The 12500-nt window shown below is 36.2% G+C and overlaps 2 protein-coding genes across 2 annotated transcripts in view; one reads left to right on the top strand and one right to left on the bottom strand.

Annotated features, from left to right (window-relative positions):
* LOC122254674 (uncharacterized) overlaps window positions 1–6761 on the top strand; it is a 16601-nt gene extending 9840 nt beyond the window's left edge. Inside the window, exons 7-11 of the mRNA XM_043018475.2 lie at window positions 259–432; window positions 886–1059; window positions 1811–2026; window positions 5423–5592; window positions 5878–6761. Of these exons, the coding sequence (XP_042874409.2) occupies window positions 259–432; window positions 886–1059; window positions 1811–2026; window positions 5423–5592; window positions 5878–5980 (837 nt within the window). The 3' untranslated portion in view covers window positions 5981–6761. The remainder of the gene's footprint in view (window positions 1–258; window positions 433–885; window positions 1060–1810; window positions 2027–5422; window positions 5593–5877) is intronic.
* A 1047-nt stretch (window positions 6762–7808) lies between these two features.
* PGAP3 (Per1-like protein PGAP3) overlaps window positions 7809–12500 on the bottom strand; it is a 6658-nt gene continuing 1966 nt past the window's right edge. The window contains exons 2-8 of the mRNA XM_043018480.2: window positions 12428–12500; window positions 11906–12057; window positions 11488–11640; window positions 11065–11189; window positions 10279–10415; window positions 9509–9710; window positions 7809–8974 (exon numbers count right to left, since the gene is read on the bottom strand). The exon at window positions 12428–12500 is cut by the window's right edge and continues 60 nt beyond it. Coding sequence (XP_042874414.1) covers window positions 8908–8974; window positions 9509–9710; window positions 10279–10415; window positions 11065–11189; window positions 11488–11640; window positions 11906–12057; window positions 12428–12500 — 909 coding nt within the window. The 3' untranslated portion in view covers window positions 7809–8907. The remainder of the gene's footprint in view (window positions 8975–9508; window positions 9711–10278; window positions 10416–11064; window positions 11190–11487; window positions 11641–11905; window positions 12058–12427) is intronic.

Below are 12500 nucleotides of genomic sequence, written 5' to 3'. Positions count from 1 at the left end.
AAGAGAAAGAGAAAGAGAAAGAGAAAGAAAGAGAGAGAGAGAGAAAGAAAGAAAGAGAGAGAGAGAGAGAGAGAGAGAGAACGAGAACGAGAACGAGAACGAGAAAGAGAAAGAGAAAGAGAAAGAGAAAGAAAGAGAGAGAGAGAGAAAGAAAGAAAGAGAGATAGATAAAGCAAGAAAAATAAAAAAACAACGACAAAAAAAGATAAACAAATAAACACGAAAACCCAACGCCACGTCTCCCGCCCTCCCCAACAGGAGGCCCAAATAGCGGTCCGCGAGAACGAGAAGTACCGCTCGGAGAAGAAGGAAGCCGAGAGAAAACGCCTGGCCAAGAAACAGCGCGAGGGCGTGGAGGCGCAGAAGGTGCGGCAGGCTGCGGAGGTGCGGAAGGAGCAACTGCTCAAGAGGAATAAGCTGTATGACGTCAAGGTATGTTGGGTTGGGTTCGGATTATGTTGTGGTATGTTGGGTTGAGGTTATGTTGAGTTATGTTGGGTTGGGTTGAGGTTATGTTGAGGTATGTTGGGTTGAGGTTATGTTGAGTTATGTTGGGTTGGGTTCGGGTTATGTTGAGGTATGTTGTGTTGGGTTCAGGTTATGTTAAGTGTTAACAAGTTCACTTAAAGAGTAAAAGCGACAATTTCGGTCTTTCAACACTTATTATAAATGATCTAAGGTTATTATAACAAATATTGCGCTAAAAGACAGTACATATATAAACGCCTACATTAAATTATATATAAATATGCCGCAAATGAAGGTACGAGATATCAATGATAGCAGAAATCAGCTGATTAAGTCACCACCATCAATCAAATCAAACCCAAAGTTCACCTGAAGCTCACACTGACCACCTAAAGTCGAAATCCCGGGCCCTCGCAGGTGGTGGCCGAGGCAGTGGAGCAGGACAGGATACAACAGCTCCGGAAGGAACAGGAGGTCCAGCTGAAGAAGGCCAAGGACGACCTGCAACTCCTCTGGCTCAAGGACGAGGAGAGGAAGCTACAGGAGAAGAAGAGGAGGGAGGAGCTGAGACAAGTCCGGGAGCAAGAGAAGGTGGGTGGGTGAGTGGGTGGTTCGTGATGAATGAGGTTTTAGCAGGACGCGCTGTGGATGAAAGGGAGACGGATGCATATCACGCCTGTGTTTGTGGGTGTGGGTGTGGGTATTTGTTCTAGCTCTGGCTTAGGTGGCCTTTGTATTTATGATCTTGTTCCATGTGGATTTTTTCCCCTTTTTTTCTCCCTTTTTCTATTGATATTTTATTTATTATTGTTCTTGCTCTCGTTCATGTGTCATCTGAATAATCTTATTCTGTTCCTCGCGCAGTATCTTCCTTAAGCATTTTTCTCCCTCACTCTCCCTCATTCTATCACTAGGTATCAATTTGCATTGCCTTCCCCACGCACTTCCCCTTATCCTCTCGCTGTTTTACGTGACCTTTGCATTATCCTCCCCACGCGTTCTCTCTCTCACTATCTCTCATTCTATCACTGGTTTGTATGACTTTTGCGTTATAATCCTGGTTTATATGACCTCTGGCTTCTAATCCTGGTTTATATGACCTATGGCTTCTAATCCTGGTTTATATGACCTTTGGCTTCTAATCCTGGTTTATATGACCTCTGGCTTCTAATCCTGGTTTATATGACCTTTGGCTTCTAATCCTGGTTTCCATGAATCGTGGATTTTGATATGTTTACCTTCCCTTTCTCACGCATTTTTGGCTCTCACTCCCCCTCATTCATTCAACCTTTTCCCATCATCTTTCCCGCACATTTCCTCTGACTCTCCTTCCCTCCGCCAGATGGAGCGCGAGTGGCGGCAGAAGGAACTGGAAGCGGCGCGCAGCAAAGCCGACCGGGAGGCGCAGGTGACGAAGGAGAGGCGGCAGCAGGTAGAGGAGCGACAAAGGACCCGGATGCAGGTGGCCCTCAAGCAGAAGAAGGAGCTGCTCAAGGTCACCGACCACTGGATGATCACGGCGGAGCGAGAGAGAGCCGAGATTGAGAAGGCTAGGAAGGTCGGGGTCTTGGATGTGTTCTCTCTCTCTCTCTCTCTCATTCTCATTCTCACTCTCACTCACAGACACACAGACACAGACATAGGCACACACACACACACACACTCACACGCACACGCACACGCACACGCACACGCACACGCACACGCACACACACACACACACACACACACACACACACACACACACACACACACACACACACACACACACACACACACACACACACACACACACACACAGCCCCCTACTCCCACATATTCAGACACAGAATATTGGAAGACATTCGCAACAAAAGCTTCGATTGCTTAATATCTCTCACAAAAGACCCTCTTACATAATGTAAATATAACCGTCAATAGGTTAGGACTACTAAAGTATGCATGGCCGTCATCGTGTCAACGTGACTCGGCGATTACACAAGGATGTTCTCAGCTGATTGGTTGATAGATGGTACTCTTACCCCCTCCCCACAACCAGGAAATTCTCAATTGATAGCTTGATAGATAGCAGACCCCCACCATCAGGGGGTTATCAGCTGATAGATGGTACTCTTCCCACTTCCCCCCAACCAGATGATTCTCAATTGATAGGTTGATACATAGTACCGCCCCTCCCCCTTCCAGGGTATTATCGGTTGATAGATAGTACCCCTCCACCATCCCCCCAACCAGATGATTCTTTATAGTTTGATAGGCGATACCCCCCCCCCCTCCCACACCATTAGGAGATTATCGGTTAATAGATAGTACCCCTCCCCCATCCCCCCAACCAAATGATTCTCAATTGATAGGTTGATAGACAGTACCCCTCCCTTCCATCAGTAGATTATCGATTAATATATAGTACCCCCCTCCCCCCAGGGGATTACCGGTAGATATATAGTACCCCTGTCCCAACCAGCCGTCTTTTCCATTGCTAAAAAAAATGTCCTTATACAGGGAAAAGGTGTTGTTGATTTTCTGTTGCTACACGTTGCCAAACGATTGGCTCCGCCCCATTCCCGGGAAACAGGGATATGCTCACAGTTAGTTATTTAATCTTTTGATTTGTTCTGCACCATCACGCCTTTCTTTAGCAATCAAACCGTACGAGAACTAAATAGATTGAATAAGCAAGTTTTCTATATATTTCAAATACCGGTTTGATAACGAATGTGTATGAAAATAAGTATAAGAGGTTCAACCACCAAGTAACCAACCACCAATTTGACATGTTCGAATGATGGCAAGGGCTTGATACGTTTCGTTTTTACAAATCTGAAATGAATCGAATCAGTACAGATTAAGTATAAATGCTGATAACGTGTATAATGCTTCATATTTCTTTTTATGTGTATTCTAAAGATAAATATTGTGTAATATGTCTAAGAAATTAGCCTATTTTTTGCGATGATCCGAACACAATAATTATAGGTAAAATCCTTCTTATTTAATATTACATACTCATAATACATCCTCCTGATATTTAAAACCTTTAATTTGACAAAGGCAAAACGGTAGGGGATAAAAAAATTATAGCTTATATACAACCAAAATATTGCGTTTGCATGACAACTGCATTACGTTCCCTATAATGAGGTTTATATGTAACCCCGCCCAAATGTCCAAGCCCCGCCCCCACCATACCTGTCTGTTTAACACCCCTTCTTATGATTTGCTGTTTACCAGGTCGTGGGTTTCTTTCCTTAAAATGCGGGCCCACACTGATGTGTTCTCGTTCCTTTTATTTATTTTTTTATTTTATTTTATTATTATTATTATTTTTTTTTTTTTTGAGTCATGGATGTACTTGATATTTTGGTGATGATTAGCATAATGTGAAATAACATCGATGCATATCAAATAATTAAAACCAACATAACTTTTCATCGTCACCTCGGTAAATTATCGTTCGTTGAATGTATTCATCATCATGTCTTTCTTTCCAAGTAGCTTATTGAGAATCAACATTTTATTTAACAAATGTAATTTACTTGCCGTGAAACAGTATGGAATATGGGGTATATTTAGATCATAAAAACGCGCGCGCGCCTGTGAGTGCATATATATATATATATATATATATATATATATATATATATATATATATATATATACATATATATATATATATTATATATATATATATTTATATATATATATATATTTATATATATACATATGTATATAGATAGATAGATAGATAGATAGATAGATTCATAAATAGATATGTGTGTGTGTATTTGTGTTTATGCTTAAATTCATGTGCATGTTTGTGTATATTGCCTGACCTAGAGATTCTCAGCTCATAGATAGTACCCCCTTTCTCCCCACTAACCAGTAAATTCTGTTTATCGGTTGGTAGAAAGTACCCCTTCCTTCAACCAAGAGATTCTCAGCTGATCGGCTGATAGAGACCGCCCCACCAAGAGATTCTCAGTTGATCGGTTGATAGATAGTCTCCCCCCCCCCCCCCCCGCCCCACCCCACCAGGAGATTCTCAGCTGATCGGCTGATAGAGACCCTCCCCCCCGCCCCACCAGGAGATTCCCAGATGATCGGTTGACAGGAAATTATCAGCAGATTGGTTGATAAATGGTACCCCTCTCTCCCTCCTACCAACCAAGAGATTCTCAGCTGATTGGTTGATAGATATTACCCCTCCCCCTCATCCCAACCAGGAAATTCTCAGCTGATGGTTGATAGATAGTACCCCCCCACCCCCAACCATGAGATTCTTAGCTCATCGGTTGATAGATAGTAATCCTCACCCCTCCCCTCCAACCAGGAGATTCTCAGCTGATCGATAAATAGGTAGTTTGCTACTTTTGCATGATATTTCCTTAATAACAGCGCTCTTTATGTTTTCTTGTTTATTAGTTGGTGGATTTTCTATCCATAAAATCCGGCGAAATATGCTGTTTGTTTTATTTGATTGATTTTTCTATTATTATTTTTTGTTTTTCAATTCGTATTCGTATGTACTTGAAAGGTTGGTCATGATTGGCTGTATATAAGATAACATCGTTCCATTTCAAATATAATCAACATTTCTTCAACAATCCTTCGTTTCCTGGTGTGTGTATTATAAACATATATATGTGTATTGCCTGAAATATTATATAGATAACAGGCTTTTTTATCATCACCTAACCCTTAATCTTGGAATGTGACACACAAACGGATAGTTCCTTGCAGTGGATCCCTGATAACTTGAATACTTATGACAATCCCTATAGTAAACCATCCCTGCATCCCTTCTAACAGTATCTCCCCTCTCCCCTCAATCTTCATGTGTCCATGTCTTTTAAGGGTATTATACTTTTAAAAAAATCCACGACTCTACCCATTCTAACCGTGTATTACCCCTCCACCCCCCCAAAAAAAAAAAAAAAAAAAATCCCTTCTATGACAGGCCAAGGAGGACTACGAGTCGAGAATCCGAGAGCAGATCAAGTACCAGGAGGCGGTTCGAGCTAAGGAAGCCGACCAGCTGAAGAGAGAGAAGGAGGAGGAGGCCCTGAGGATTAAACAGAAAGAAGCAGCTCTTGTTAGGCTGAAGTTCGACACCATGCAGGAGCTCAGGTAGTGTACAGAGATGCCCATTGTTGTCAGTCTTTTTTTTTTATTATCTTGTGTTTCTCTTCCTAGCCTAAAGCAAGATGAAAGTAGTTGTTAGATGTTCTCTAATGGACGCCGTTATTTTAATTCTTTATATATACCAGGTGACAGCACATTTAAAATAACGTTGATATTTTGTAATAATTTTGATATTATGGTGGTAGGATTTCATGATACTATTCCTTTCACAAAGGTAGGAATGTTGTATTTTCTTCGTATTATTTCCTGTAATACCAAATTATCTTCCAGGAATATGGCACTTCCTGAGCAGCTTATCCAAGACCTTGAGAAGAAACTTCACATCTCCAAACTTGATAGACAGGCTAAAAATAACAAAAATGGGACAAAATAAATAATACTTTTCTGCCTCTTAGTTTTTGAAGACGCTAAGAGTGTTCATATGTGATACACCTTGAGTTTGTAGATCAACCAAAAGTTTAAAAAGTAGGAAAGAATATTAACTAAGAGACAAAAAGATCATTTGTATTCAGTTTACTATCAAAGGTTTTTGCATAAACATGTTAAGTTGGCAAAAAATCTAATTATTAAGGCTCAAAAGAAAATAGTTACTCCTAATGAACACATTATAAATGAATTGACTATTAAAAATAAAAAATGTGTTCTTAATGTCCAAATAAGATATACAAAAGTTTGTCCACCTGCCTAAAGTTTGGTCTTCACTGCTAGTTCATTTGATATTTATGTACAATTAGAAAACCTGACTTCTGAACTATCATATAGTCTTCTTTGCTATTTCTGGTGCTCATAGACTAAGTAATATGCAATTTAATGTTATGCAAATCATATTCATCACCACATGTGTTCTCAAATATGACTTTATCTTAACTGATAAAATTCATAGTTGCATCATCCGAGTCATCCCAGTTACACTTGCATAGTCTACTTTTTAAAGGCAAAAGTAAGATTATTGATGCAAGAGTAATGCCGATTCCACTGCCAATTTCACTGCCTAGTCTCATTCACTTAGCTAGTTAAGGAAAGTCTTTATAAAGCTAATCATTTGAGGACATTTCTTTGTCTCACCTCTGTAAATTATGCTTTATGATGTCATAACATTATTTAAAACAGAAAATGCATGCGATTGCTTCTACATTACAATGTATAATTATTCTTTATCAGTCTGGCCACCCTTGATGAATTGATTGAATAAAAATGTGATACTGCAGCTGTAGCCAGATAAGATTACTTGCTATTTTTTTTGCTTTGATATAAGGTAATAGAAAATAAACAAATAAATAATTAAATATACTAGATGACATATATGTCTCTTGTGATTTAAAAATTAAACTGCAAAGATAAATCTCTTAACTTTAAGCATACAGTATGCAATAATAGTCTACACTGAATTAACTAGTCAAAGAAAATGCTCTTTGAGAAATGTAATTGAGACTCTCAAAATGTAAATTAATATAAATTCTTGACACAGCCAAAACTTTGTTAAATATTATTTTCCAAATGCCTACAAGGAAAATGCACAATTGCTAGTAAAGTTGTATGCATCTGAAACTAATATATATGAAACACAGTAATTCTTCCAATATCCATGCTCCAAGCTCACAGTAGAATATCCTGAAATTTAACTAGATTGGGAAAAAAACTTATGGAATAAGGAAGTGACATGGACTAATCTCTAAAGATGACACTTGACAAATATGAAGATGTGTAACTGAACAAAATATTTTTTTTTAATAAATTGCTTTATTTTTAAAAAATCAGATAAAATCTAAGAACTCTGGTTAAAATCACAATGAAATAAATAAGTAAACTGCACTCTCTCTGCATAAATGTTATATAATCTCTTCTACCAATTTTCTAATGTGTTATATGAAGAATGGTAACATGCTGCTAGAAGAATAATGATAAGCCATGGATTGTGTTTAATCACTCATCACTTTGACTAGGAAGTCACTAACTGCAATTCACTTACTAGCACAAAATGTAAGACCAATAGGTAGACATATTCCAAAGGTAATTTCAAAACAGAAAAAATATATGGTATCATATGCAGGAGTCCTACGGGATGTACGGCAATTTAGGATGTTTTCTAATTTACTTTCCACTTTTTTCATGACTCCTATCTCACTCTCCTTTAAAGCTAAACAATATAAAAAAAAATAAAAATAAAAATACACTTAATGAGGAACAATAAAAATACAACCTACACTGCAGAAATTGTTTTTATTCTTAAAGGCTTAACAAATTTATGCAAAATACAATCCAATATCTCTGTACTATACCCATGTCATGATACAACCAAAAGTACAACAAATGAAAACAAAATAATAATGCAAAGGAAATACTTTCACTGTCTAGCAGCAATACAACATCTATCATTTGTACATCTAATTAAAGGTATAAAATTCAGGGCTACCCATATCAAGTGAACATAATAATTAACTGATTGTAAACAACATAAAACTGCAATACATCAGACAAACACTTACATGACAAGTTACAACATGATATCTACAATTTATAATATATATGTAAAAGACAACATTTTAATATACTTTCAACACAGATTTATGATTATCATATATTGTGTATATACACTATAGCAGTATTGAAGTGGAAATATGTGATGAATATACTATCAGATACTTATCTAGCTTATATGTATATATATACTATGCATTAACAAAGGCTTTTTTTTTTATGATAGATTATTGGCAGTATTCACAAACCCATGCATTAAATCTCTGTAATTAATCAATGAATCTATCTGTAAATACTGCAGAATTGTGAATGAAAATCTGGTGATACCTGAAGATACTGCTTTGGTTTAAATCCGACTTTTGAAACACAAGGTTTAAGAAAACATGACCTAACACGTTAAGTCTTCTTCTTGATTGTACACACACACACAGCTATACACACACATACAGTTATACATACATAAGTTCTTTTATGTCAACTAATAAACTCTTCTTAAATACATCAATAACATAACAATAAAATCTATATAAATTGTTTTTGAGGTCTATCTTTGCTCATCTAAGTACATTTTTTGGGAATTGTTAAGTAGAAAAATCACAACAAAAAATACCCATGGAATTCCTTTGTCAACACGTCATAGCATCACATAATGCAGGAAAGGATAAGTTTGATCCCTAGATACTGACATGAAATGTAGACATGAAAGATTTGATAAAAGTACAAACATTCTGAAAAACTAAAAATTTGAACATTGTTAACATTTCAAGTCATTCAATTCTCCTAGTAAATTGTAATAACAACACACTTAGCAATAACTGAATATTAAATTTGCTTTCTATAGTCAAATGCTTTTCCTCTCAGGAGATAATTGCAGTCTCCTTCCAAGAATCTGAAATAGGAAGGAACATCATATAAAAAATATATATTGTTTTGTTTTATATTGCAAAGAAAATAGTCAAAAGATCAATTTTACTTCATGTAATTTTTTACATGAATTAAAATTATTCCTACTAGTATCAGTGAAAATGCACATTTCCACAATAATTCCAAATTCTAAAGCAACATTTCTTCTATGCTTATTTAGATTCTCTAAACTCTTTCGTTAACCCATTCATGACAGGGCTTATATTTGCCTAATGCCACTCCCAACGGCTTGATAACAAGTGCGAGATACCTAACGGTGTCATGCAGCGCTGTGCCTCTTACTCGCCCAATTCAACAGGGTGATAATAGGAGGTTTTTGTATTTGTTTACACTATTTTCACAATTGAAGAAAAATCTGTCAATACAAATCAAACTCCTATGAGTATATGCATATGTAACGATGTAATACTTGTGTTTTGAGGGAGAGATCATGACGTGATAGAACATCAGCCGGCGTGAAAGAGTTAACCACACCACAAAACCACTTTCATCCACTTACTTGTACCACATGAACGGGAGAGGTGCTGTTGCCAAGTGCCACAGTGCATGTGCATCAACCGCCCAGAAGAAAGGAGGGAAATCTCCAAGCTCAAGCAGCATGGAGGCCACAGCACCAATAACTGTCAATATACACCATCTGACGTGCGGTCTGTTGGAACGAGGGACACCCCAAGCTATCCATCCGCATCCGTTCAAAATTCCTGGAAGGGATGTCCACAATTTAATTTGTTCATTATGGTGTATTCTGAGAGTTATTATTATAATTAGAATGCATATCGGTAATTATCCTTGAGATCAGAGGTATGTGAAAACAACAGGAATGCAGTGTTGTAAATCTCTCATATATCAATCTGTACATTATTTTTATAGGCTATAATTGATATAACTTGAATCAAAACAAGTCAGTAATGAAGAAAGTGACATTTTAAAAAGTAAGATTTTACATTGCAACTAATTTCCTGAAACCAAAAAAAGAAGCAATATTTCATAAATCTTTTTGCGCTACAAAATTCCTATAAACAAAATGTACAATGAGAGAGAAATTCCATTAGATTTCAATAATTCATTTTCATCTCGTGATTTGTGTTCCGCTTCACTATCTTACCCAAAAAGCAAAGACTCATGACCTTGCACAAGCATTTACATTGCTGCTATTCTTTCCTCTGATTAAACTTTAAAAACAATGAAATATAAATAACTAATAACTGCACAATCAAACCTAATCATTTTCACAAATAAAATTACACTGAAGTGCTTACAGCCACTTACCTACAAGAATATTAACCTTCATGTTGTACCCATAGTCAAATCTCCCTCGTGTGAGATACCAAACATGGTAGGTAAAGAACAGTATGCAAACCAGAGCCAATATTTCCTTCCTCTTCCAGTGGTGTGGTCCAGATAGCCTGGTGTAAAAAAAAAAAAATTATATCATTATTCTCAGCAAGATAAAAAATATTCTCCACTTAATCTAAAGTAATTATTAAAAGAAAAAATGAAAATACAAGGATGAGGTTCTTATTGTAAATATAATTCTAGGTCAAAAGAATTGCTATCATCTTCCCATTTATAAATATACTATCCAGCTGATCATACTTAGAAATCTTTTTTAAAATGCTTAGTACACCCAGTAACACATTTTCTGTCAACAAGCCCTTGGAAGAAGATAACCTATAAAAAGTAAAATAAATTCTTAGTACTCTTTTTAATGTGGAGTATACAAATAGTAGACTTTTATAGAACAAGAGAGGAACAGGGAAACGCACAATTACAATAAAGGCCTTTTCAATTTAATTGCTTCTTTTGAGAATACCAGCATAAGACCTGAAGAAGCGACGAAACGGAAAGGCCTTCGGCATAATGATGTGTCTCCTTATTCTTCCCACTGTTGTTTTGTTGACTGATGCAAAACAAATATCTACCACATATAAAAATTACTAACAAAGCCTGATCCACAGTGATAGGAATAAATGAATTACAAATTTTAATCAAAATACACCAAACACAAGCAATTTCCTATCATGTTTCCTGACAACAAAACATCAATGCCATTACCTCACAAGGAGACCAAAAAGAGAAAAGAGAACCATGGAAAAGGCAGAAAAATAATCCATTCGCTCTGTCCACGGAGTATCCCGCGCATGGAACACCACTGACCACAGCCAGGCATTGATGCATATCTGAAATACATGTAAATAATAGTAATTTAGAATATTTTGCCACTGTCAACCTCCAATAAGTATTTATGTTTCTTTTTCCAGTAAGCTATATTCCTAATTATTTTGTTGAGGCTTAGCATTGAAAAAAAAATAATAAAATAAAAAAATAAAAATATGCATAACTGAGTATAACAGAACAGCAAAATACTACTACTCTGAAACTGTGTGAATCAACAATACTTGACTTAATCTGACTTTATTTCAATCCTCTTTCCTAAGTTTAAACAAAAACAAACTACTTCAACAAAAGCATACTCACCAAAGCATGGACATGCCAAAACTTATATAGTGGAGCAATAGAGGGCACAGCTTGGCGGAATTTATGAAGACTGATAATATGTGCAAAGAGATTAAAGACGGAGAATAGCACAGCAGCCGGTTCTTGCATGCCCCATACTCGCACAAATGGCCACTGCAATTCACAAGCAGTTTAGATTATATAGAATTATCAATGCTTTATACATTTTTTTTCAATAATTTATACAAATCAATTCACAATCAAGTAAAACAAGAGGCCTGACAAAACCAAACAAAAGAGGCCTTTAACACTTTAGAAATGCATCCCTTAAATAGTGTGGTTCCAAGATCAAAGATAAATTACGATCTTTATTGCAACTTACAAGCTTTATACTTTAATGTACATTTAAATTTGTTTTTAACTCATTCTTAATTCTTACCTTGCCAAAGAACTGAGGAATCTCCAGCCCTTTGCTAACAAATATCTCCGTGGTGTGCCACATACAGTTATATTTGCACTCGTCATCACACGTCCACTGCAACACTTTTTCACTCAGGCTTTGTGAGGATTCATACTGTGCTCGTCCTCGACCTTTCATGGAAATAGAGGTAAATGGTAAATATATAATAAAAAAAAATACATGAAAATATTGTTTGTTAAAGAATTGTAATGAGATTTACTATTGTATCATTAGTTGTCTTATGATTTCATTTGCCAAAATCAATCATTACTTTTGTGTAAAATAAAATAGCTATAACTAGATTATGCTACAAAATTTAATTAGAAAATAAACCAGATATGAGATATTCTTATTGATCTTTCCTCTATAAGCCATTCAATGTTAAATCTGTATTCTAACATTGTAATTCTGTTTAAAAAATGCAAGAAAAGACATACATAACCTCATCAAATATATGAGAAAACAATTAAGAACGTATCAATAGCTTATCTTAGAACTTACTTGAGGAACATGTATTGAAATGACAAACATGGTAACAACCAGTATATTCATTGGAAGTGTCTCCTCTTGATGC

This window comes from Penaeus japonicus, unplaced genomic scaffold, assembly GCF_977035675.1.
Source record: "Penaeus japonicus unplaced genomic scaffold, GWHDUDI00000001_assembly GWHDUDI00000017, whole genome shotgun sequence".
NCBI lineage: Eukaryota > Metazoa > Arthropoda > Malacostraca > Decapoda > Penaeidae > Penaeus > Penaeus japonicus.
The sequence above is the reverse complement of the archived record's forward strand: the minus strand, read 5'-3'. Positions and strand labels throughout refer to the sequence as shown.